This window comes from Oncorhynchus nerka, linkage group LG1, assembly GCF_034236695.1.
Source record: "Oncorhynchus nerka isolate Pitt River linkage group LG1, Oner_Uvic_2.0, whole genome shotgun sequence".
NCBI lineage: Eukaryota > Metazoa > Chordata > Actinopteri > Salmoniformes > Salmonidae > Oncorhynchus > Oncorhynchus nerka.
In genome coordinates this window covers 11,613,433-11,640,633 of record NC_088396.1, presented here as the reverse complement: position 1 = coordinate 11,640,633, position 27,201 = coordinate 11,613,433, and the positions used below count along the sequence as shown (strand labels likewise).

Below are 27,201 nucleotides of genomic sequence, written 5' to 3'. Positions count from 1 at the left end.
CATCATTAAATCATATGGAAAATAATGTGCAGGGGTATAGCACATAACTCTGTCAAACTACCTATGCATTCCTCAAGCTTGGAAAGATTAAGAGGACTATTAAGATAAGCACATCTTCTTAGTAATCTTTTCTAGTAGTGTAAATCGAACCTACTTCGGATAAAACATTTACTGATCGCTATTTACACCTTATATCGGTCCTTTGTTCTCTACATACTGCAAGCCGATTACAGGGTAAGAACAATATATATATATTTTTTGTTGACATGCTATAAAAGTGCCTGAGCTTGAGGAGGCAGACAGGCTGCAGCAGTGGGAAAGGCAGATCCCATGCCGCTCCTTCTTTGGGGAATAAGCATATTTTGGAAACTCACTCTCGGAGGTAGGGATGGATGGCTTCTTGCTCTTCTTGTCAGCTGCTGTCGAGTTTGTGTCTGTAGGATCTATGGGAGAGGAAAACGAAAACATGTTTCAGATTTCCACACATGATTATTTCCATTTCTTTCATGCTAAAAATAATCCCTACGAATTTTATCAGTAACTAAAAAAAACTAACCATAGTCTTGTACAGTACTTTATAGAAATCAAATCAAAGTTTATTGGTCGCTTGTTTTCCTAACACCAACAGTGCAGTAATTCAAAATAATACACATAATCCAAAAAGAAATGTAGACATATCATAACGAGCAATGTCAGCGTCCGGAATATAATGGTGTGTATAGACCGTGTGGACAGTGAACCATACATGAAATGAACCAGTCAATGTTAAAAATGTAATGATTCCCAATGGACCATTTAATGTGAACTGAATCATTGAGATATGTCCCTGTATCAATCTTTGTCTCTCCTGCTAAACATATTTTATCTCGACTCACTTTACTAAATGGCAGCCCCCCCCGCACCCCTCTGATTCAGTTGGGTTAAATGCGGAAGACACATTCCAGTTGAAAGCATTCAGTTGTCCAACTGACTAGGTAACCCCCTTTCCCTAAATTACATTTCATAATCTCATATTTTTGTATTGATGGCAACAGTAGTAGAAGTATGCGACAGTTCAATCAATGTGTATTGCGAATTAATCTAAAACTAGGATTGAACCGTGCGTGCCTGCCTAATGTTTTGATGCAGGCCTGTTCGTGAGTGCTGGGGGGCTGGGCAAGGCGGACGTGCAGTGGGAGCCTGGAACAGGGACTCCAGCTCGGCTAATCTGGCCCATGTAATTGCAGGAAGTGCCTAGGGTTATGCCGGGGCAGCCGGGAGTCCAAGGGGGACTCATGGGAGTGGGACACGGCAGCCAGGAACAACTCACCATCCACCAGCACCATGCAGGAACACTCTGCTTTACCGGCCGAGTTCTCCACCCGGCACTTGTACTGGCCCTCGTCCTCGGGCAGGGCCTTGTCGATGGTCAGGGAGCACTGGCCTCCTGCAAGAAAAACACACACACATAGAGGACCTTAGCTAGAGTAGCCCCAGTACACACAGAGAAACTTTGTCACTGTGGCCCCCAGTACAGACACACAGCGGCCCCCAGTACACACACACACACAGCGGCCCCCAGTACACACACACACAGCGGCCCCCAGTACACACACACACAGCGGCCCCCAGTACACAATCACATCCATAGCCAGTGACCCCCAGTACACAATCACATCCACAGTGGCCCCGAGAACACACAACCATAGCTACAGTGGCCCCCAGCACACACACAACCGTAGCCAGAGTAGCCTCCATTACTACCCTACGGCTCCATGAGGACATAACTCACATACTACTTTTGTTATGGTGGGACGTAAATGAAAAAAATGTGCATTCTTCAACATGACCCACAGTGATACTAAAAGGAGAATAAAAATGACCTGCGGGGGGGGGTCACCTATACATGATTCCATTATTTCATTAGACGAGGCCCTGACTTGGATGTGTGACGGTTGAGATCTGGGGCTGTGTCACAGGACATAACAGCTGGTGGTTGAGCAGTGTGCCTAGTTATATTACTGTGCTGCTGCCTGTTGATTGTCTTGTTAAATTAGCCCTTACCCATAGAGCTGGTCAAGGGGAGTCATTTGGTTGAACTCAATAACAGACAGGCAACTCGCCGTTGTCATCGTCAAGCTATGGGACCAGAGCAACGCTTAACCCCTGCCTCAACTCTGTACTGAACTGTTATCCCGACAAAAATGCACTCTAACTGGACTGACAAATACTGGTTCAAGATAGCCAGAGTTTCAGGTATCTGCACCAACACAAACTGCCTGAAATAACAGAGCAGTGATTATGGACGAACACGTCCCAAATTACACCTCGTTCCCTATGCAGTGCACTATTTCAGGAAAAGGGTACCATTTGGGACGAACACGACGTCTGTGTTGGCGGTGTGTCAGGGGACCCCCAGGAGCCCAGAAACAGGGAATCCTTTGGCCATTCTTACTCTACAGTCGATTCATACCACCTTGTAAATATGTAGGGCTTTCTACAAGGAGACAATTACAAGCACCCAGAACAAAACAATTCAGCACTATGATAACATCGACTCCCTCTATGTACAGGGATATGTTTCCATCATATCCCATATCGAATGCAGTGGTGCAAGAGGGGAAACTCCATCACATCACTGTCTGTCACACTACTTCATAATATTAGAAGCCAAGCCTCCAAACACATGGGATGCGAATTACCTACGTAGTGCACTATAAAAACCTAATAGGGTGCCATTTGGGACGCAGACATGGTCGGCCTAGTAGTGGTCCACATACTTACCTTCGTTGGACAGCTTGATGAACTTGGAGGGCTTGATGACCTTCCCGTCTAGAGTCCAGGTAATAGTAGCTGGGGGGTCACAGGTCACTTGGCAATGTAGCCTCAGGCAAGCCCCATCCACCACGCTCATATCACTCAGCTTCTGACTGAACAAAGGCTCCTTTCCAATGTTGTTACTCTCATCAATAATCCCACCTGCCACGCAGTTGATAGCGTTCTTCTCCTTCTCAGTGGCAGCAGGGGCTTTCGGTGTTGCTGCTTCTGGAGCAGGGCTCTCCCCATTCTTCTCCAAGCTCGTCTGATTCTTCTTGTTGGCCAGAACCGATCTGAAATCTGTAGGCTCTCCTTTCTCAGTAGGAGCGGTACCTGGTTTCGGGGAGGTGGCGGTGGTGCCCTCTTTTTTCCCCAGCACATCTCTAAAGTCCACCTGCGTGGGAGCGTTGACCTTCCTCTCATCTTCAGACAGTGTCTTGGGCTTGCCCCCTCTGGGCTGGAGCTGGCCCCTGAAGTCCATCTGTTCCGCCGTGATCTCCTTCAGGTCCTCCTCGGAGACGCTTTTGGTGGTGACTTTCCTGCCCAGCACCGTGCGGAAGTCGCGCTGCTCAGCCTCCTGCAGGCGGATCTGATCCTCGCGGTGCTCCTTGGTCTCCACGCGCCTCTTCAGGAGTCCCCGGGCTGTGCTTGGCTCTTCTGACCCCTGCTGCGGAATGGAGCTGCTGCTTGGTGGTGCTCTGCCTCGCACTGTCCCGTCCACTCCTCCCACACGCTGACAAGGCTCAGGGCTGCAGCAACACAGAGAGAGCGAGGTGTGGAAGAGGAAAAAAAACAGGGGTTGTTTAAAAGCCCCGGCTGGCTCAGCCTCCACTAGTTAATTGGGGGAGATACACAACTCAACATGTTACATCAGAGATGACTTCAGTAGCCTTATAAGGGCATGCACCCTGAACAGGGCCCCAGCCCCCAGGCTTTGAACAATGGCACAGCTGGAGGAGGTACTGTAAACTATTTATTTGGTTATATTCAGCGATTAAGCGGATTTGAAACTGGGGTCTGGGGAAGGGAAGGCAAAAATAGCCCAGGTTGAGGGACCTCGACAATGAAGCAGTAGGCTAGTTAGTTACATACGTTTGGTGCTCTCCACTGGACACCACTGCACCCTCACTGACCACCAGAGTGGCAACACAACTGCAGTCACCCACTTTGTTCCTAGAAGAGAGGATGAGAAAAGGAATGGAAAACTGGAGGAGGGAGTGTTTTAATTGACCATAACTGGTCCTTTCAGACCAAATCCCTCTAAAAAGGGACACCATCAAGAAGAGGGCTTGTGTCTCAGTGATGGCAGTTTTAGATGACCTTAACATGACTTTTCAATATGTAACTCTAACCAATGTACTATAATAACCAATCAAAGCATAACAAAACAGTGAAACATTTAAGTCATCTACTGTATAAGGAGTCCTCCCACTATGTCCCAAATGGCACCCTATTCCCTATGAAGTGCATCCCCTGGTCATCTAGTCAAAAGTAGTGCACTTCATAGGGAATAGGGTGCCACTTGGGATGTAGAAGCCTACCTCAGGCTGATCTCGTAGTCCCCGGCGTGGTGGGACCGGACTCGTCTAATGAGCAGGGACACCACATCCTCCTTCTGCAGTATCTCATAGTCCAGGTCAGTGGTCACCACCTGGCCCTGCTTCATCCAGCTCCACTGAGGGAAGGGGTCCCCAGCGATGGCACAGGACAGCAGGACATTCTGGCCCAGGTAGGCGGTGGTGGGCTTGAGCTTTGTGATGAACCAGGGCTGGACCCCGTCCTGGGGCTCTGGAAGACAGACATGGATAACCAACAGGTCATTATGGCATGAACAGGGTTGCAAAATGCTGGTCAAGTTACCCACATTTTTGTAACCCTAGGCATAAACTACGTCTGCTACAGTTTAATGCATACAATTTCACCTGACACACCGAGCTATCTCAAGTGGAGTTAGCTAGGCTGCTAGCCTACCTTGTACAGTGAGTGAGACCTCTGTGCGAACCTCCCCTACTTTGTTCCACGCCTCACAGGTGTACTTCCCAGTGTCCTCAGGGAAGACTTCCTGGATGAACAGACTGCATTGGTTCCCCTTCCGCTCAAAGTGGAAGTCCTCAGACTCCTGGATCTCCTTCCCATTGTGGAGCCACACAATCTCTGGATGAGGATTCCCTACGACCATAAAAAGGTCACATTAAACCTTGTGTTTCATGTCCACATCATTTCAACATGTCTAAAATGGGATTGTGTAGATCAATAAAGTGACTTTAAGATGATTTGGACCGGGGTTAAGGTAAATTCAGAATGGAGTTGCGAGTTAGTCAATTGGCCACAATTGGAACTAAAGGTATCATTTAATTACATTTGTTTATTTTAACACTTTTTTTTCTGGTTCATATACAGTCCATGAACCAAAGACCAGCCCAGCTACTATTGATTATTGCCTATGGGAGAGCCACCCCTTTAAAAGGAAAGATTCACCCATTTTGAATGTTAGAACATCGCTCGGAGATGAACAAATACGATCTATCAATTCCCAGGGCCATTTCCCGGCTGTATTTCTGCCTGCTTGAATGCCGAATAGCTCAGATACACATGAAAACATGAACTTTCTCCTGGAAATAGATAGAACATCACTCAGAGATGCACAAATACAATATAATATTCAAAATGGATGATTCTTTACTTTAAGTAGAACTGAACTCTGACAACAACAAAAAGTTGGTAAATGGCCTTTATGGGATGTCTTCATTTATCCACCATCTTTGACCTTACATCTCAAAGCAAAAACTTGTTCAACATTGAGTTATAATCAAACTAATATTTGAAATGGTATCTTTTCTTTATTACAAACCGGATGGTTCGAGCGCTGAATGCTGATTGGCTGACAGCCGTGGTACTGTGTATCATACTGTATACCATGGGTATGACAAAACATTTATTTGTACTTTTCTAATTATGTTGGTAACTAGTTTATAATAGCAATAAGCCACCTTGGGGGTTTGTGATATGGACAATATACCCCGGCTAAAAGCTGTGTCCAGGCAGTCCGTGTTGCATCATACATAAGAACAGCCCTTAACCAGGGTATATTGGCCATATACCACATCCCCTCGGGCCTTATTGGTTAAGTAAGAGGTGGGAGATACTTTTGGCAAAAATATTTGCCAAAATAATGAGACTTACGTTTCATATGTTAGTCGAATTTCTTTTAATTGATTCTACTTCCTCTAATTCAAATTCACGGTTTGGACAAAAAAGCAAAAAAGTAAGCATTTGGAGACAGTGGACAGGTAAACAAAACCAAAGTACAGATTTCAGTCTCACCTTGTCCACAGACCGCTTACATGGTAGGGAAACTAAAATCATATTCTAACTTTGGGTGAACTACCCCTTTAAATTGTGCCCTATAGTAGCAGGCCGTTATGACAGGTTGTATTACATAACACACTCAATGATATACAGTTGTCTTGCATAATTGTATGCATTTTTCACATAGGCATGATCAAAATAAAATGCATGTGCTTTAATGCTATTAGAAATCTTTATAAGAAAATAAAGCAAGAGAACCTCCTGCTCCATCACTATTCACATTAAAAAGACTAGGTCTAGAATAATGTAAATCATACGACGCATTACTAGTGACTCCTCCCCCATGCAAACAACCTCAGTGGGATAATGAAGATTACGTAATAATAAGAAGTGATAATACCAGAGTCAATCCATCCCCTCAGGTCACACATTGGAAGGAAATGGAAATGCAGAAAACACCCGAAAACCAAACAAGTATCTCTGGGGGGCCAAGCAGGAAATACCAGCTTCTAAAGCAAACAGTCGCTGAAAACACACACGATGAGTTTTCCATTCTGATTAATGGGAATCAGGGCTAAAACGAGACACCCACCAGGGTTGTATTCATTGGGGTGCACCACAGCAAAATGTTTTTCAAAGTAAAGGTTATTTTTTAATAGAGGGGGGGGGGGAGCACTTCTTGGACTTGTCCAGGTAGTCCCTCTCCTGTTTGTCTGTTTTCTTCCGTTTGGTGCGTAATGAATACGACCCGAGAGGCCTTCTCTTACCTGTCACCTCCACGGTCATGATGACTTGGCTACCGTCCATGACTTTTAGATCCTTCAGACCTCTGAGAAATACAGGGGCCGATGGCTTCTTGGTGTCGACTGCATTTGGAGGGTCCGTCCTCTTGGCACTTTTCTTAGCTGAAATGTAACATTTGCAGGGTTACTTTTTACAGAACAGGAACATGAGTAATTCACTGAACAGCACACTAAGCCTAGAGAACCAACAACGGTTAACTTTACCCCAGTCGACGGTCATCGTGAGGGAGCTGGCCTACTCTAACAGTCAAAAGGCTTAAAACAACAGATAAAAAGAGAGGTAAAAATTTTTTTATTTTATTTTTATTTTAAAACTGCAGAGCAAGTAAAAACCATTGGCAGAAAAAAACAGCCTTGCTTGGAGGATTCTCCAAACACTTCTGACACAGGTTAAAAATACATTCATTCATTAAGCTAATATCATCTGCACCTGTGTCAGTCCTCCAGTGTGAAATTAAACAGCCAACAACTTATTAACAAGACAATTAGCAGTTGGGTGTGTGCATATGTCAATCAGTGCAGGCTATTGGGAGTTTGTCTTTGTTCATTTTCCATTCCAGTCAAAGACATAACATTACTTGCTTCACAGTTAAATATGCTATATTAAGAGAGTCTTCTCCAAGTGAAGGTCTTTCCTTCACAGTCATGTAAATAAATATTACCTCAACATGGATTCCTGGAGTACTATATATAGAGGCTGGAGTAGATCTTTTAAAATACATCCCAAATAGCACCCCATATAATGGACTACTTATGACCATAGCCCATGGTCAAAGGTAGTAGACTATATAGGGAGCCATTTGGGACACAGTCATGATGATTTAGAAAAACAAAAGAGGAACATGCTGATGTTAACAAACTCCCTGTGTGTCTCTTGGGAGTCTCTGCTCGTTCAGAAAAAGATAACCTTCTGGGAGAGAGCAACAGCTCTCCTACATCAGGAAATGAGCTGTCTGGCAGTCTACTGCAGGATATCCGAAACCTAAAATACTGAAGAACCCATACCAAAGAATCTGTGGAAAACTGTTTATGTTCTTAATGACATTGGCAGCCAAGCATATATAGGTGCTGCAGCAGCAGCCACTGTCTGCACACTTCCAGAGGCTATGGAGCAGAACGCTATAAAATTAACTCCGGCAGTTTACCATTGGAAAAAAATGGTCAAGGTTCCGGTCTGGGTAATAAATAAATAAAATAAGGGAGTGGGGTGTCTTGGTTTCTCTACCATCTCTGATAGAGTCTGAATCCCAAATGGCACCGTTTTTCCTATTTAGTGCTGTACTACATAGGGAATAGGGTGCCATTTGGAATGCAGATCATGAATATTAGACACATCCTGAACATTACCAGCATGTATTGTGCTTGGTTCTACGAAGTCAGCTCCCCATATTGTGATGATCTTGGCAAACATGCAAGGAACATTTTCCTGAATATGCAAACACTGGAATAATCTCATTAAAAGACGACCATAGGGACGATGTTCCTGCCAAGGTCTTTGAGAGTCCAAAATCAAATCATTACGCTTTAGTCCATTAAAAGGTAGACTCGGATGAATTACATTGCAACGAACAACACCGCAGATATTAAGATGAGCGAGACTCAAGACTTCGCTCTCACAGTCATACACAGTATCTGCGCATGGGTTCGCTTCATGCTGTTACAGAGTGGTAGTCTGGGCACCAAAACAGGCCAGCCTCGCTGAGAGAGAACGAGAGAGAGAGGAAGAGAGAGAACGAGAGACCAACGGGAACTTTTTGGCCCTCGCTCCTTGATTCATGCACACCATGTATGGTGTTTGGTTTTACGTAGTCAACCCACCTCCCTTCCCCCAAGTTTATAAATTGAAATGGCTCTAACCCTGTGGATGACAGGACCCAACAGACAGGGAGGCAGGCTTGTCATAAACACAGCCCACTGTATGCATATCCAGCATGCCAGAGGGAGAATCAAGGCATCTCCAGCATGTTTCCATCAGCACTGTTGCTTAAACAGCCCTGCTTCACTGCTGCCTCAGCCAGCATTCCAAATGGCACCATATTCTCTTTATTAGCGCACCACCTTTGACCAGTGGTGTAAAGTACTTAAGTAGTACTTTAAAGTATTTTTACTTAAGTCGTTTTTGGAGGGTATCTGTACTTTATCATTTCAATTTTTGACAACTTTTACATCACTACATTCCTTAAGAAAATATTGTAGTTTTTACAACCATACATTTTCCTTGACACCCAAAACTACTCATTACATTTTGAATGCTTAGCAGGACAGGAAAATAGTCAATTTCACGCACTTACCAACCAAACATCCCTGGTCATTCCTACTGCCTCTGGCGGACTTACTAAACACACATGCTTTGTTTGGAAATGAGGTTTGAATGTTGGAGTGTGCCCCTGGGAAAATGGTGGTATTTCAAATGTTTACCCCAAGCGAAACAAATAGCTGAACCTCCACCTTGAAGCCTGGCGTGTGCTGATAGACAAGGATTTCATCTCAAATGGTAACCATTTTTTTTTTCAGCGTGCTGCTTTTGATCAGGGCCATGGTCAAAAGTAGTGCACTACTTAAGGAAATAGGGTGTCATTTGGGACTAAAACTGCATGCTGGAACAGAGAGAGCAGATGTTTCCTTAAATGCTACATCGGATCCCTAAATAGCTATTATCTTAGAGTAGCACTTCTTCAAAGAGGCTCAAAGTACTCACAAGAGACATTTCAGGGCTTTAGCAAACTGTCCAATACTCATTCTTCTAAAAAAAAAGAAGCATTTTCCTATCTCATGAATTGAGCGCATTCTCAATTTAGCCAAAACAAAACGCGTGTTTAGATGTTCAAAAACGTAAAATCTAAACCCAGTTATCAAAATAACATTCATTGGTCATTCCCCTAATTTTAGCACTGCAGACTTTTGGAAGCCAAAGTCATAACATTTGAATATATTACAAACTATAGGGCTTCGGGGACTAATAGCGGAACTGCTAAAGTACAAGTAATCAGCATCATTTTGAGAAATAATTACATACATATGTGCTCTATTGGGGTAGTCCTCTGGGAAATATCTGATACATCAATCACAGATTAAATGTGTCTTCTCAAAGATGCAAAGGATAAAGAAACATCTGAGGCTGGATGTATCAAGCGTCTCAGAGAGGGGAGTGCTGATCTAGATCAGTTTCGCCTTTTAGATGACAATGAATAAGATTACATGGACAGAGGGGAGCTGATCCTAGCATTCCTACTCTGAGGTAGCGTTAACACAGGAAGTCCAATTCTGATCTTTTGCCCAATTATTGGCAAAAGATCTGATTGGTTAAAAGACCAATTAGTGAAAAGAACATCAGAATTTGGCGGCTTGTGTAAACGCAGCCTGAGAAACTCGATACATATGGCCTCTGTAGAGGCTCCCAGGCCCACCTTTGATGATGACTTTGGCAGTGCACACGGCTCTCCCATGGATGTTCTCAGCAACACAAGTATACAGGCCCTCGTCCTCTGGCAGGGCGCCCTGGACTGTGAGTTGGGCCAGGCCATTCTCAAAGGAAGAGCGGGCGTACGGCATGGGCTTGTCTGATGGTGGAAGAGAGAGGAACATGTGTCACACTTGAGGAACACCTAAACACAACCCACTCCTAGCAAAAATAGTTTCTCTTACACAGAGCAGGGTACACTTTTGCTGTCACGGTAAAGCAGGGCCGTATTGGGGAGAGATCATTTCAGTAAGGTAAATTGTTAATATTCATCTATGCATGTGATGTCATCTAGTAACATCCCTATGATATTGATGTGCAACAAGATCATTTGTTTTATAAACAATAAAACAGGATTTATTTAATTCAGAGGTCTGAGCCATTTAAAAATAACAACAGTAAAAAAATCCTCTCGTTCAAAACCTTAAAGAGTTTCTATACATGATACACACTGTACAACATAAAATACATTTTTGTCAAATGTCATTTTTGTTTTTACATTTTTGTCAAATGAAGACGTTTACCATGCAGGACATGTTGTGTAAATCCATTTTCATATCAAATCACAGGACTAAGAGAGTGTATTCCTTCAAATCAATTCTGAATGGTCACGTTTTGTAAACAGGTGTAGCATAACAGTGAAACACTTACTTCCCAACAATGCAAAAATTACACAATCGTTCAAAAGTTGGGGGTCACTTAGAAAAGTCCTTGTTTTTGAAAGAAAAGCACTTTGTTCTATAAAATAACATCAAATTGATCAGAAACACAGTGTAGACATTGTTAATGTTGTAAATGACTACAAAAACTACATAGGCGTACAGAGGCCCATTATCAGCAACCATCACTCCTGTGTTCCAATGGCACATTGTGTTAGCTAATATATCAAGTATATAATTTTAAAAGGCTAATTGATCATTAGAATACCCTTTTGCAATTATGTTAGCACAGCTGAAACGGTTGTGCTGATTAAATAAGCAATACAACTGGCCTTCTTTAGAATAGTTGAGTATTTGGAGCATCAGCATTTGTGGGTTCGATTACAGGCTCAAAATGGCCAGAAACAAAGACCTTTCTTCTGAATCTCGTCAGTCTGTTCTTGTTCTGAGAAATGAAGGCTATTTCATGCGAGAAAAATTCCAGGAAACTGCATATCTCGTACAACGCTGTGTACTACTACATTACAGCAATTTGACTATGAAGGCCTGATTCACTCAGTCCCATCTGAACAGTTGATGTTGAGATTGGTCTTACCTGAACGATGAATTTGGGCTGCAATTTCTGAGGCTGGTAACTTCTTTCCTGTGGCGGTCCTCATGAGTGCCAGTTATCATATTGCTTGATGGTTTTTGCGACTGCACTTGAAACGCTCAAAGTTCTTGAAATTTTCCGGATTGACTGACCTTCATGTCTTAAAGTAATGGACTGTCATTTCTCTGATTATTTGAGCTGTTCTTGCCAATATAATGGGCGTGGTCTTTTACCAAATAGGGCCATCTTCTGTATACCACCCCTACCTTGTCACAACACAACTGATTGGCTCAAACACATTAAGGAAAGCAATTACACAAATTAACAAGGAACACCTGTTAATTGAAATGCATTCCAGTTGACTACCTCATGACGCTGGTTGAGAGAATGCCAAGAGTGTGCAAAGCTGTCATCAAGGCAAAGGGTGGCTACTTTGAAAAATCTCAAAACCTATTTTGATTTGTTTAACACTTTTTTTGGTTACTACATGATTTGATATGTGTTATTTCAAAGTTTTGATGTCTTCACTATTATTCTACAATGTAGAAAATAGTACAAATAAAGAAAAACCCTGAAATAAGTAGGTGTCTAAACTTTTGACCTGTACTGTAAATATAGAAAAACATTTTAACAAGGGATAAGACAATGAGCAATGACAACTTGGCGTATGTGATGTGTGGGGCAAATATTTTTGCAACACACTTTCGCTGCTGCTACTCTCTTATGTATCCTGTCACTTTACCCCATACATATCTACCTCAATTTCCCCATACCCCTGCACATTGACTCGGTACTGGTACCCCAATGTATATAGAGCCAAGCTATAATTTATATACATGATAGTCCAGTGTGTGTGCATGGAGTCAAAAGGATGGATTTAGTTCAAAAAGGGTCAATGCCGATTAGTCCGGGTAGCTATTTTGTTAACTAATTAGCAGTCTTATGGCTTGGGGGTAAAAGCTGTTCGGGAGACTTTTGGTACCGCTTGCCATGCGGTAGCTGATCAAACAGTCTGACACCGCCTGGTAGAGAGGTCCTGGATGGCAGGGAGTTCGGGTCCAGTGATGTACTGGTACTGATGTACCGTCCGTAGTGCCTTGCGGTCAGATGCCGAGCAGTTGCCATGCCAAGCAGTGATGCAGCCAGTCAAGATGCTCTCAATGGTGCAGCCGTAGAACTGACGCTCTGAGGGACAAGCCAAATCTTTTCAGCCTCCTGAGGGGGAAGAGTTGTTGTTGTTGTGCCCTCTTCACTACTGTGTTGGTGTGTTTGGACCATGATAGGTCCTTAGCGATGTGAACACCGAGAAATTGAAACTCTCAACCCACTCTTCTACAGCTGCTCAGCGCATGCTCTGAGTATGTGTCTTGGTAATCTGTCTGGCCCTGTGGCCTTGTTAATGTTAAACCTGTGAAAAGGTCTTACATCAGCTACGGAGAGCGTGATCACAGTCATACGGAACAGCTGGTGCTCTCACACGTGTGTTGCTTGCCTTGAAGCAAGCATAGAAGGCATTTAGCTCATCTGGTAGGCTCACGTCACTGAGCAGCTCTGGACTGGGATTCCCTTTGTAATCTGTGATAGTTTGCCAGCCCTGCCACATCCGATGAGCGTCAGAGCCAGTTGTAAGGACTTGATCTTAGTCCTGTATTGACACTGCCTATTTGATGGTTCGTCGGAGGTTGTAGCGGGATTTCTTATAAGCGTCTGGTTGAGTGTCCTGCTTATGAAAGCAGCAACACTAGCCTTTACCTCAGTGCGGATGTGACCTGTAATCCATGGCTTCAGGTTGGGATATGTACGTACGGTCACTGTGGGGATGACATCTTCAATGCACCTTTTAATTAAGCCGGTGACTCATGTGGTAAACTCCTCAATGCCATCGGATGAATCCCGTAACATATTCCAATCTGTGCCAGCAAAACAGTTCTATAGCTTAGCATCTGCTTCATCTGACCACTTCCGTATTGAGCACAGCACTGGTACTTCCTGTTTGAGTTTTTGCTTATAAGCAGGAATCAGGAAGTTGGCGTTATGGTCAGATTTGACAAATGTAGGGCGAGGGAAAGCTTTGTTTGTGTGTGGAGTAAAGACGATCTAGTGTGTTTTTCCCCCCCCTCTAGTTGCACAGGTTACATGCTGGTAGAAATGAGGTAAAACGGATTTCAGTTTTCCTGCATTAAATTCAGCAGCCACTAGGAGCACCGCATCTGGATGAGCATTTTCCTGTTTGCTTATGGCCCTATACAGCTCGCTGAGTGCGGTCTTAGTGCCAGCATCGGTTTGTGGTGGTAATTAAGCAGCTACAAAAAATATAGATATAGTATGGTCTACAGCTCATCATGAGGTTTAACTCCGGCGAGCAGAACCTTGAGACTTGCTTAATATTAGAGATTGTGAACAAAGACTGGTGCACAAACAGACAAACCCCACCCCTACGGATCTTACCAGATGATGCTGTTCTGTCCTGCCAATGCATGTCTTTGTTCAGCCATTACTCCGATAAAGCATAGTATTTTACAGTTCTTAATGTCCCGTTGACGTTCATTCATGTTAAGCAAACGTATGCTTGCTGTAAAATCGCTCATAAAAACGAATAAATATGCAGAGGCATAAAAAGACAACACCTCACGGAGGTACATGCTGATACAACTGCAAAATATCCTTCTTTATTCACACCCCTTGACCTTTTCCACATGTGTTATAGCCTGAATTTAAAATGGATTAAATTGAGATTGTGTCACTGGCCCACACACACACACACAATACCCCATAATGTCAAAGTAGAATTATGTTTTTAGAATTTTTTACAAATAAACTTACAAAATGAAAAGCTGAAATGCCTCAAGTCCATAAGAATTCAACCCCTTTGTAATGGTAAGCCTAAATAAGGGCAAAAATGTGTTTCACAAGTTACAAAACATAATAATCAATACCAATGTGTTTAATGTGATTTTTGAATGAGTGCCTCCTCTCTGTACCCCACACATACAGATAATTGTAAGGTCCCTCAGTCAAGCAGTGAATTTCAAATACAGATTCAACCACTAAGACCAAGGAGGTTTTCCAAAGCCTCATAAAGAAGGGCACATATTGGTAGATGGGTAAAAATACAGAAAGCAGACAGTCATGTTCAAAAAGTTACTAATTACACTTTGGATGAGGTATCAATACATCCAGTCAATAAAAAGATCCGATTTCCTTCCTCTCTGGCAACGGTCTTATGGATTTCACCATGAGGCCAATGATGCTTTAAAACAGTTTAATGGCTGTGATAGGAGATACAACATTGTAGTTACTCCACAATACTAACGTAAATGACAGAGTGAAAAGAATCCTGTTTTCAACAAGGCACTAAAGTAATACTGCAAAACATTTGGAAAAGCAATTAATTTTTTGTCCTGAATACAAATTGGGGAAAATCATATCAACAACTTTATTGAGTAGCACTCTCCATATTTTCAAGCATAGTGGTGGCTACACCATGTTATGGGTATGCATGTAATCCTTAAGGACAGGGGAGTTTTTCAGGATAAAAAAAAAAAATGGAATGGCAAAATCCTAGAGGAAAACCTAGTCAGTCTGCTTTTCACCAGACACTGGGAGACAAATTCACCTTTCAGCTAGACAAACTAAAACAAGTCCAAATATACACTGGAGTTGTTTACCAAGACGACATTGAGTGTTCCTGAGTGGCCTAGTTAAAGTGGACTTATAATCAGCTTGAAAATCTATGGCAAGACTTGAAAATGGCTGTCTTGACCGAGCTTGAAGAATTTAAAGAATAATGAGCAAATATTTTACAATCCAGGTGGGCAAAGCTCGTAGAGACATACCCAAAAAGAGACTCACAGCTGTAATCACAGGCAAAGGTGATTCTAACATGTATTGACTCAGGGGTGTGAATACTTATGTTAGTATTTCACTTTAAATCCATTTGAATACATTTCTAAAAAATATGTTTTCACTTTGTCATTATGGGGTACTGTGTGTAGATGGGTGAGAAAAATATTTAATACTTTTTTTATTTAGGCTTTAACAACAAAAAGTGGGATAAGTCAAGGGGTATGAATACTTTCTGAAGGCACTATGTATTAATCTTTCCTCGCAGGCCTACATTTCACAGTCGGGAAGCTAGCTAGCTCGGTGTTGAATTTAACCTGGATGAGTTGTGATGCTCTGCCACCAACAATTATAAATGGCTCCCGCACCCAGTGCTGGACAACCCGATCCCAAGAAAGGCATTCACTTTGAAATCCAGGGGAGCCTGTTGGCAGGTATTTCAGAATCGGCCTGCGCAAGTCCGAGTCTCAGAAAAAGAGAATCTCAGATGTCTGCTTAGGGAGCACAAACACTTGCCAAGTCTGGGTGTAATACTTCAGCAGGGTTTCAGGAAGGAGGGATGCATGTTTTTCCTTTATATGGTTCCTCGGCTTCATATTTGTTTAATGGCTGTGGGTGTATTTTCCAGCGGTAGGAACAGAAGAGAACAGAGGGGCTGTGAATGGATTGATACTGGGATCCCTACACAGTTGCTGGGAACAGGACTATTTCTCTTCCCTGAGTTGAATATGATGCCATTAATTGTCTATCCGTCTTTAAGAGGCTAACATCAACAGCCCTGCACATACAGCTCAAACCTGGAGCACTAAGAGAAGCTGACATTTGGAAACTATGAGTACATCCCTAATGAAACCCTATATACTGCAATACTTCTGGCCAGGGTATATAGGGGTCTGGTCAAAAGTACTATACTATGAAGGGATTAGGGTGCCATTTGGGACTGAGACAATGATACTTCTCTAAAACAAGTCAATTCAATTAGTGCTTAAGATGTTTTCTGAAGAGGATAATTCAACACATTTGGCCCCCAAAGCACAACAAAACAAACAATTACACTGGCCTAGACTCACCCCTATCAGTTTACAAACAATTACACTGGCCTAGACTCACCCCTATCAGTTTACAAACAATTACACTGGCCTAGACTCACCCCTATCAGTTTACAAACAATTACACTGGCCTAGACTCACCCCTATCAGTTTACAAACAATTACACTGGCCTAGACTCACCCCTATCAGTTTACAAACAATTACACTGGCCTAGACTCACCCCTATCAGTTTACAAACAATTACACTGGCCTAGACTCACCCCTATCAGTTTACAAACAATTACACTGGCCTAGACTCACCCCTATCAGTTTACAAACAATTACACTGGCCTAGACTCACCCCTATCAGTTTACAAACAATTACACTGGCCTAGACTCACCCCTATCAGTTTACAAACAATTACACTGGCCTAGACTCACCCCTATCAGTTTACAAACAATTACACTGGCCTAGACTCACCCCTATCAGTTTACAAACAATTACACTGGCCTAGACTCACCCCTATCAGTTTACAAACAATTACACTGGCCTAGACTCACCCCTATCAGTTTACAAACAATTTCAGCGGCCAAACTATTGACTGGTAATGAAAGTTAGAGTTGAGAACTGAATCAAGTTAGGCTGGGGTGATGGATACAGATCAAACCAAACTTCAACAGAATATGATTATAATTAATGCATCATTGGGGCGGAAGGGTAGCCTAGTGGTTAGAGCGTTGGACTAGTAACCAAAAGGTTACAAGTTCAAATCCCTGAGCTGACAAAGTACAAATCTGTAGTTCTGCCCGTTAACCCACTGTTCCTAGGCCGTCATTGAAAATAAGAATTTGTTCTTAACTGACTTGCCTAGTTAAATAAAAAGGTAAATAAATAAATAAATACAGAAGGATAAAAATAACCCAGCTACAATAATACAGAAAATAGGGTTATAAACGGCAAGGTTATAAAAGTAAACAAAAACTAAAATAAAAAAACGTAATTGGAAAAACAATTTCTGAAACTGAAATAAAATTAAGAAAAACAAACTCTACTGAACAAAAATGTAAACACGCAACAATTTTTTTTACTGAGTTACAGTATAAGGAAATCAGTCAATTAAAATCAATTCATTAGGCCCTAATCTATGGACTTCACATGACTGGGATATGCATCTGTTGGTCACATATACCTTAAAAATATATTTTAAAAAGTATGAGCGTGGATCACACAACCAGTCAGTTATGGTATGACCATCATTTGCCTCATGCAGAGCGACACATTTCCTTTGCATAGAGTTGATTAGGCTGTTGATTGTGGCCAGTGGAATGCTGTCCCACTCTTCAATGGCTGTGCGAAGTTTCTGGATATTGCGGAAATGGAATGCACTATCGTACACGTCAATGCAGAGCATCACAAACATGCTCAATGGGTGACATGTCTGGTGAGTATTAAAGCCATGGAAGAACTGGGACATTTTCAGCTTCCAGGAATTGTGTACAGATCCTTGCAACATGGGGCCGTTCATTATCAAGTTGAAACATGAGGTGATGGCGGCAGATGAATGGCACAACAATGGACCTCAAGATCTCATCATGGTATCTCTGTGCATTCAAATTGTCATCGATAAAATTCAATTGTGTTCGTTGTCCGTAGCTTATGCCTGCCCACATCCCCACTGCCACCATGGGGCACTCTGTTCACAACATGGACATCAGCAAACGCTCGCCCCGTCACAAAGCAATACACATGGTCTATGGTTATGAGGCTGATTGGACACTGCCAAATTCTCTAAAATGAAATTGAGTACAGCTTATGGTAGAGACATGAACATTACATTCTCTGGAAACAGCTCTAGAGGACATTGTGTTGTGACAAAACTGCACATTTTAGAGTAGCCTTTTATTGCCCCCAGCACAAGGTGCACCTGTGTAATGATCATGCTGTTTAATGAGTTTGTCAGGTGGATGGATTATCTTGGCAAAGGAGAAATGCTCCCTAACACCAATAATGCTAGAGAAATAAGCTTTTTGTACATATGGAAAATGTCTGGGATCTTTTATTTCAGCATGAGACCAACACTCATGAAACATGAGACCAACACTTTACATGTGTTAATATTTATGTTCAGTGTATATTCTCCTGATTCCAAAAAGGAAGTACCAGTGACACGCTCAATTACGGAAGTGTCTGATGAAGCGGATGCTAAGCTGTTTCGCTAGCACAGATGGGCATATGTTCTGGGATTCATCCGATGGCATTGAGGTGTTCACCACATCAGTCACCGGCTTGGTGATATTGATTACAGGAAACACCAGCACTGAGCTAAAGGTTAGAACTGCCACTTTCAAGGAGCGGGACACTAATCCGGACGCTTATATTAAATCCCACTATGACCTCCGACAAGCCATCAAACAGGCAAAGCGTAATAACAGGACTAAGATCGAATCCTACTATGCTGGCTCAGACGCTCGTCGGATCTGGCAGGGCCTGGAAACTATCACAAATAACTAAGAGAAACCCAGGTACGAGCTGACCAGTAATGCAAACTTACAGTACCAGATAAGCTAAATGCATTCTATGCACGCTTCCGAGGCAAGCAACACTGAACCATGCATGAGATCACCAGCTGTTCCGGACAACTGTGTGATCATGCTCTCCATAGCCAATGTGAGTAAGACCTTAAAAACAGGTTAACATTCACAAGGCCGCAGGGCCAGACGGATTACCAGGACACGTACTCAGATCATGCGCTGACCAGCTGGCAAGTGTCTTCACTGACATTTTCAACCTCTACCTGACCCAGTCTGTAATACCTACATGTTTCAAGCAAACCCCCATATCCCCTGTTCCCAAGAACACCAAGGTAACTTGTCTATAAGACTATCGCCCTGTAGCACTCACAACTGTAGCCATAACATGTTTTGAAAGGCTGGTCATGGTTCACATCAACACCATCATCCCAGACACCCAGGACCCACTCCAATTCGTATAGCGCCCAAGCAGATCCACAGATTAGAGGTCTTCAAGGATCCACCTGTACCCGAATACCCAAGACCCGGTATGGGACCCGAGCGGGTCCAGATCCAGAATTCTAAAATGTTGCAGGTCTTGGTATAGAAACTGCTTGGCATCTGACCGAAGGCTTGGACCCCTTCGGTACTGGTATCCTGTAGTTACTCATTGCAAATTTAAAAATGACATGTTACTTTTCTATTATTTTTCCTTTCTCTCTGCAATGTTGGGAAGGGCCCTTAAGTAAGCATTTCCCTTTTAGTCTACAGCAGTGTTTATGAAGCATGTGACAAATAGAATTGTATTTTATTCAAAACTCCTGCCGGTGCTAGAGTAAATGGGTTGATTACTTTGCAAATTGATACAGCAACCCAGAAAGTTATCACATTCTGAATGAGGCATGAAAAATAACCCTGGGCGTAGACAAACAGCATGAAAGGACTGATTGCTTCATTTATGAGCATTTCAGTCAGCTTCTGTCAACCCTCATTCAACAAGGCACAGCATGCATTGCTCAACCTCCATCGGATTTAGCATCCGCACACCGGAGAGGTAATTGACTGCACATTGGACATACCAGAGGAGAAGATCCTTCTCGTCCTAACTGACAACAGGGCGAACATAGTCAAGGCTATCAAGCTGTTACACAACAGGCAAAAGACCCATGACCAGAGCTGGCCATAGCTTTGAACTGCGCGGCAGACAATTCTCGTTTTAAATCTAAGTTACATTTAAATTATAATTCATAAATCAAATCTGAATGGATTACTCTCCCCCCCAGTGACAAGTGACATCCCCCCAAAAAACACTATGGATCCTAGCCTCCCACACGTGCTACTTTCTGTCCCTAACATTAAAATGGAAACTCAATATAAAAACAATAGACATTTTAGAATACTCAAACTAAATAAAAAAATAGTAGATGAAGTCTGAAAACAGAAACAGAAATAAAAACAAATAGAAAAATCACAAAACTATAATAACCTGGTTTCACTGTGTTGCGTTGAAATTCTACTAGATCAATTGTCAACGCCAATGCTTACATTTTTAATTTTTTATTGTAACCTTATAAAACAACATTCAAGGGGGTTTCCCCTGACGTTCAATATGTGGAGCTGTTAAAGATGAAAAATAAACACTGTGTGTGATCTGGACGTGGTACAGAGACACATGAGCCTTCAGCAGCAGAGCAGCCAGACTTGTGAAATGTTGGTCCTCTGATCAGCCGCCCTCAGGCTGAGAGGGAAAGCAGTAGCAGAACTCCTATAATGCCTCCCAAATGGCATCCCATAGGGCTCTGGTCAAAAGTAGAGCACTATATAGGAAATAGAGCACCATTTGGGACACACAAACAATAACTCACACCCCCAGTCTAGCTGATCTGTTCAAGAGGGTTCTAAGTACAGAGAAATTTGTATTCCTCCCCCTTCTCATATCATCCTTCACTTTTCATAGAAATGGACCTGATTTTAGTTGGTCAGTCCTGTGGGTGCAAAGCCTTGAAAACAGGAAGTCACCCCCCTCTAGTGGGTAAAGCGGCATAACTGGACGTGATGACTGGTACGGAAAGGGTTACAAAATTCCCTCAACTTTCCCAGAACTCCTGGAGTTTCCAGAAATCCTGGTTGGAAGATTCCCCAGAATCAGGAAGTATTCCAGAATCCTTCAACCATGATTTTTGGAAAACTTTTGCAACCCTTCTTTACTGCAGGGGGAGATGATAGGCTCTCTCACCGTTTAGGAGCCAGGAGAGGTCAGGTCGAGGCTTTCCATCCACTGAGCACTGTAGAAGGAAGTCCTGGCCCTCACTCACTGAACATCCCTTCAGGACTGTGCTGAATGCCGGGGGCTTGCCCTCCTGCCGTGGTTCTGCAGGGGAGGGAGTACACAGATGGTGTATGAACATTTACAGTATGCTGTATTGGAGGCTTGCAGTACATTTCAAATGAAATGTGTGGTAATGGTCAGTCTAAGAGTGACAAATGTGATATTAGCAAAGTGGGGGGAGGTCCATCGTGATTCTGCACCCTTTGCCCAAAGTGTGCACTTGCACACTCCCATCTCAGATTTAACAATGCTGGAAATGCCCTCCAACCAAAGCTGACACCAAACCAAAGCTTTTATATCGATGACGGGGAGTGTGCCAGTGTGCCACACTTTGAGAAAATCAGGACGCATACTGGGTATCTGACAAGATGCAATTTTCCTTCTTTCCAATAGATGGCATAGGTAGACAAGAACTGTTACAGTCATTCCTAAAGGATGCTCACTCCCAACAAATATATACTGCTCGTCTCAAGCAAACTGAATCTGCATAGTGTTTGGCACTGTTCTGAATTAGAGAAAATAAACACAATATAAAATGCCAGACGCTCCCCCTTTGCTGCAAATTGAATCACTGGTCGACTGGTGCCAGTCTGCCAAATCCAAACAAAAACAACTAGACAAGATATCAAAACCTCTCCAAATCCTCCACTAAAATAGTTTCACTTTGATTATCATTAAATAAACAAGCAACTTTTGGGGGGGTTATAAGGACATGCAACAGTCTCGTTTCCAAACGCAACAGTCTCGTTTTAGATCAACTCAGCATTGTAGCTGAGGAATGAACTTAACCTCAATGTGCTCACTTATCCTGCCTTCATCATTACCATGTTTTGATTGAGACAGCCAGGGGAAAGGAATTAGATGGGTTTTTTTTTACCCAAAGGCAGAGCTGGAGACCAGAAACTGCTCAAAACTATTACACTTTCACAAACATAGACCTGTTCACTGAAAAGGAGTAATGTAATGAGCCTACACAACACGGGCCTTAGTTCACCCTATTAAAGCTAAATGTACTTATTTACAGTAAAACTACATCCCAGGCGGCAACCTATTCCCTATATAGTGCCTTACTTTTGACCAGGACCCATAGGGCTCTGGTCAAAAGTAGTGCACTATATAGGGAATAGGGTGCAATTTGGGATGCATCCTAAGTACTTACTCTTGACACCGAGGATCCAAGTAGAAGAAACCTTCCCAGTGCTGGTGGTCATGGTGCATCCATAAGTTCCACTGTCCCTCTTCTGGACATTGGTCACAGTGACGATGTGTGTGTTGCCATCTTGCTGGAAGGTCAGCCCTGCTCTGGGTCTCAAAGGGAGGCCATCTTTAACCCAGCTCAGGCCAGGCACAGGAGAACCTGAGACTGGAAGAGCACATCAACAGTAAATCTAATGGGATAAACATGCAACAATGAAGTAGCTGTTAGTGAACATTGTCCAAATGGCCTATTAAAATGCCAAAAACATCTAAAAGTTGGGAATGTGTTGGGAAGGTCATGTACTATTTTCTCAGATTAAATAGATTTATTTATTTTTTGAATGGTTTTTGAATCACCTTGGCATTTGAATGTGACTGGGGTCCCCTCCGTAGCATCCTGGCTCTGAGGTACAGAGTCAAATTTGGGTTGAGTTCCTGCAGTCACTGCTCGCCTCTCTGACCGGCTCTCTCTGGTCTGCCTTCTGGTCTCTCTGGTGGGCTCTGGCGACGGCTCTGGGACTCCCTTTAGGGGGGGTTTCAACGCATCTCTTGTATCCCTCTCAGGGGCTCTGCTTTGGGGGTGAGGGCCTCCCAGGTGGTGCTGCAGGGTTGTGGAGCTGGCAGTCTTGGGGGGAGAGACACCAGGCTTTCTAGGGGCTTTGTCTGGCAGGTCCGCAGGAGGCTTGTGAGAAGTCACGACGGTGGTCTTGGGAGATGCTGCGCTGGTCTTCCATGCTGGAGTTTTGATCTCTGTGCTGTCTTTGGTCTCCCTGGTGAGAGTGGTGAGCCTGGTCTCAGTCCCGTCTCCTGTTTTGGCAGGGGATCGTTGGTCTGCGAGCAGGCCATTACTTGTGGGCTTGACTTCAGGTGAGTCAGTTGTCTTTGGGACAGGTGCTACCAGAGCCAAGGGACTTAGGCTGTAGAAGTAGTAACATATGACATTGTCAAAAGATTGAACACCTCACTGTGAAGAAATTGTGGAAATATTTTCTAGAAATTCAGCCAACTCACAAAAATGCTTACTCATGTAGTCACACAGTAATACCACTATGCAGGGAATTTTATGAGATACATACTCACATGCCCGAGTCACTGCCTGAACCTAAAAAGGAATGGATACACACTGAATTTCCTCTCTCAAATACGAATCAACATTTCCGAAATATAACTCGGTATTCAGAACTGGCGCTGCTGATGATTTACTGTGACATTAAACGGTACCCTATTCCCTATTTAGTGGGCCCAAGTCAAAATAAGTGCACTGCAAAGGGAATAGGGTGCCATCCGAGCCACAACCTGTGTGTTGACGGCTGATGGCTGAATAACAGGCTGTGTGATTGGCTGCAGTGTCCTACCCTGAACGATCAACTCCGCTGTAGCCGTGGCCTTCCCAGCACTGTTGGCTACAGAGCAGGTGTACATTCCTGCATCGTCTACACACACGTCTCGGATCTCTAGGAAGTGGATTCCGGACTTCTCAAACATGCTGAAGTGGGGAGAAGCATGGAGCTCCTCATCTCCCTGCGACAGCCATCCATCACAGAGAAAGAGGAAGAAAGAAAGGGGGAGAGAGGAAGAGAGTGAAGTCAGAAATTCAGAGATGAAGACTCACCATCCTCTATCTTTGAAAGACAGAATGTCTTCTCTATACCATCTAGAGTTGCAAAATTCCGGTAACTTTCCCCAAATTCTCAGGTTTCTAGAAATCTTGGTCAGATTTCATACTTATTCCCTCCTAATTCCAAGAACATTACAACTGAGATTTCTGGAAAACTTGGGGAAAGTTACAGAAGTTGCCAAACTCTGTGTTCCATCTCACTTTGAGCCAGGTAACCAGGGGCTGTGGACGTCCTGTGATTTTGGCCGAGAATTTGCCAGTCTGTCCCATTCTGACAAAAATACGTGAGGGTTTTGTCACAAACTTGGGGGGGCTCTCCCCCCAAATACTGGGCCTGCTCTCCACCGCTGGAACTCCAAACCGCCCGCTGGAGTCAGAGAGAAAACACTGACTCACTACCTTATCGTCCAAAGATGTCTGCTCAATAACATCACTTGAACAAACAAATTACATTTAAATAATGACTTAATATAGCAATATGACTGACTGGCTATATTTTTAACACCAACATAAAACATATCTGCATTATTCTAAATATAAAAAAATACAAGATTAAACATCTCATGCAACAAATATTCTGGTTTTACAGATGGAACAGGATAGGAAGGTTGATTTAAAAAAGAGAAATCATACCACCATGTGCAAAGAAAAATGGGTCCCAAATGGCACCGTATTCCCTATATAGTGACCTACTATTGACCAGGGCCCATAAGGCTTTGGTCAAAAGTACTGCACTTTATAGGGAATAGGGTGCCATTTGGGACACAACCAAAGACATCTTACCCTGTTCTACTGGAGGGGAGGCTGTATTTCTTCCCCGTGTTCCCTGAGAGAAAACATGCCTCAGATAATGAATAAAAAAACTAAAAGTATGCGTCTCAAATGGCACCCTATTCCCTATGTAGTGCCCAGAGACCTGGTCCAAAGTAGTGAACTATATAGGGAATAGGGTGCCATTGGAGACAGCCATAGAATATGTCGCTGGTGCAATTCCAGCAGCACGTAAATGAATGGGCAGTGTTGCAGAGTGCTTCATATCTCAGTCCAATGCTTTGTAAGATGTGTTTGTTCTGCTACTTGTTAGAAAGGGCGTGCTCCATATGTTAATGTTTAGTGAGCCTGAGGTGCCTAAATAGCTGTTTATGATCTTGGAAAGCTGAACAAAATGTATGGAAACACTCGGACATCCTCCACTTCTCCCCGGAAAGCAGTAGGTGCCGGCCACCCTCTATCATGCATAATGTTACCCAAGTATCCACAGTGTAACTATCGGACATGGAAAGGCACAGCTGGCATGTCTACACCAAGGAATAGTATTTTTTTTCTAAGTGTGCTAACACCGCTTATGCTAACAGGACAGTATAAATCCAAAATGGCCCCCTATTCCCCATTTACTGCACTACTTTTGACCAGGGCCTATGGGGCTATGGTCAAAAGTAGTGAACTATATAGGGAATAGGGGGCCATTTGTGACGAAAACCTCTGTTGGCTTTGGATGGGTTGCTCTAATGAGTTCCTTCTGAACGGGGAAATAGAAAAGGACATTATCTGCAATAAATCAAAAACAAAGTGGTCCTTTTGAAGATGATCCATACTCAACCTTATCCCTATCATTACATTGAGTTAAAACATCACTTGGGCAAAGTATAAAAGCAGTATAAAAGCCCGTATTACAGGACATCTTATATTTTATGGAGTTGAATAAATGTGCTGGTGTTTAAAATACTTGACACAGTCTTGGTTTTAATTTCACATGAGCTTTTGAGGCCGTGCATTTCTCAGGGTTCCTTAGAAGTCTGCTTTCCATGCTACATTTGAAAAGGAGCTACAAAGCAAAGCCAGTGGACCCTGCCAAAACATTTGTTGACAGACCATTCAATTATCTATCTGGTTTGCTGACGGAGAGGGTCAAGTTGTGTTCCAAATGGAAGCCTAGACTGCCATTTGGGAAACAAATTGAAGGCGCTTCTGTACCTTCTACAGTGATCTCCACTGTGACCTGGCGACTTCCGGCATCGTTGACTGCCTCACACGTGTAACGTCCCGCATCCTCCTCCTGGATACCGTGGACCACCAGGCTGAAGGTTCCACGGCTACTTTGTTCCATGGCGAAGCGATCTCCAGCCATCACCGCTTTCCCATTCCTGGACCACATGACCTGGGGCTCAGGGTGTCCTCTCACCTGGGAATAGATTGATGTGTTTCAGTGGATTTTAACTATACAAAAACAGAAGACATATGGGGCATCAGGGGTTAATGGTCATGGTTGAAACACAGCCCAACGGTGTGCTACTCACAATGAAAACGGTTTCTGTAAGAAATTACTTTTTTAACTAGCAGATGAGTTTTTTTAGGCCACTGACTGACACCAGCTCCGTGACAATCCCCATGTCTAGTATGTGTTCACATACATCCATTTATCTTCTCAATACAATTGGAGTCGGAGCACAGGAACTCCCTGGGTGTGTGAAACTGACTGAATCTGTGGCCCATAGCCTAATTACAACTTAATAACACGTAAAAACAAAATGGACACAGCAAACAATAGGATATTTACAAAAACATATGACAAGCATTGATATCAACAATCAGCAAGCGAACTGGGAAGCTACTGATTACTCTCGGCGTTTCCGACTTCCCAGAATACAACTTGTGGCAGTAATTAATGTCTGTTTAATTATCCCGGTCTTCTGTTTTCCAACAAAACCTAAATTTCCACAACTTCCTATCCCCAGTGCATATTGTATTACTCAAGTTCAGTCCTCTCTGACGTTTCCATTCTCTCAATGCTTTTTGTCCCAGGTCAGTATCCATCGCTAATAACACCACGTGAAGAGTGGAGTACAGGTGCTGAAAGGGAACACGATATGGCAGGGATGAACAGGTACAGAAGCTCTGTGAAACACTGCAAACATCCCGTCTATCTGGAGGAGCTTCTCACCTTTCTCCGATTCATTTCACTTCTTTGTCGACTTCCATTAAAAAAATAATAATCGCACTACAGCTTATTTTCTCTGAAGTCTTTGAAGCATCACAAATCTACAGGCAGAGACCA

At 43.1% G+C, this 27,201-nt stretch overlaps 1 protein-coding gene across 2 annotated transcripts in view; it reads right to left on the bottom strand.

The window, feature by feature from the left end:
• LOC115139762 (myosin light chain kinase, smooth muscle-like) overlaps positions 1-27,201 on the bottom strand; it is an 83,944-nt gene that overhangs the window by 26,543 nt on the left and 30,200 nt on the right. For both annotated transcript variants that reach the window (XM_029677555.2, XM_029677640.2), the window contains exons 4-19: positions 26,121-26,328; positions 24,930-24,972; positions 24,348-24,513; positions 23,884-24,049; positions 23,609-23,630; positions 22,886-23,445; positions 22,491-22,694; positions 21,239-21,373; positions 10,316-10,468; positions 6,873-7,010; positions 4,768-4,965; positions 4,338-4,584; positions 3,889-3,969; positions 2,764-3,545; positions 1,310-1,426; positions 375-443 (exon numbers count right to left, since the gene is read on the bottom strand). In XM_029677555.2, coding sequence (XP_029533415.2) covers positions 375-443; positions 1,310-1,426; positions 2,764-3,545; positions 3,889-3,969; positions 4,338-4,584; positions 4,768-4,965; positions 6,873-7,010; positions 10,316-10,468; positions 21,239-21,373; positions 22,491-22,694; positions 22,886-23,445; positions 23,609-23,630; positions 23,884-24,049; positions 24,348-24,513; positions 24,930-24,972; positions 26,121-26,328 — 3,289 coding nt within the window. The remainder of the gene's footprint in view (positions 1-374; positions 444-1,309; positions 1,427-2,763; positions 3,546-3,888; positions 3,970-4,337; positions 4,585-4,767; positions 4,966-6,872; positions 7,011-10,315; positions 10,469-21,238; positions 21,374-22,490; positions 22,695-22,885; positions 23,446-23,608; positions 23,631-23,883; positions 24,050-24,347; positions 24,514-24,929; positions 24,973-26,120; positions 26,329-27,201) is intronic.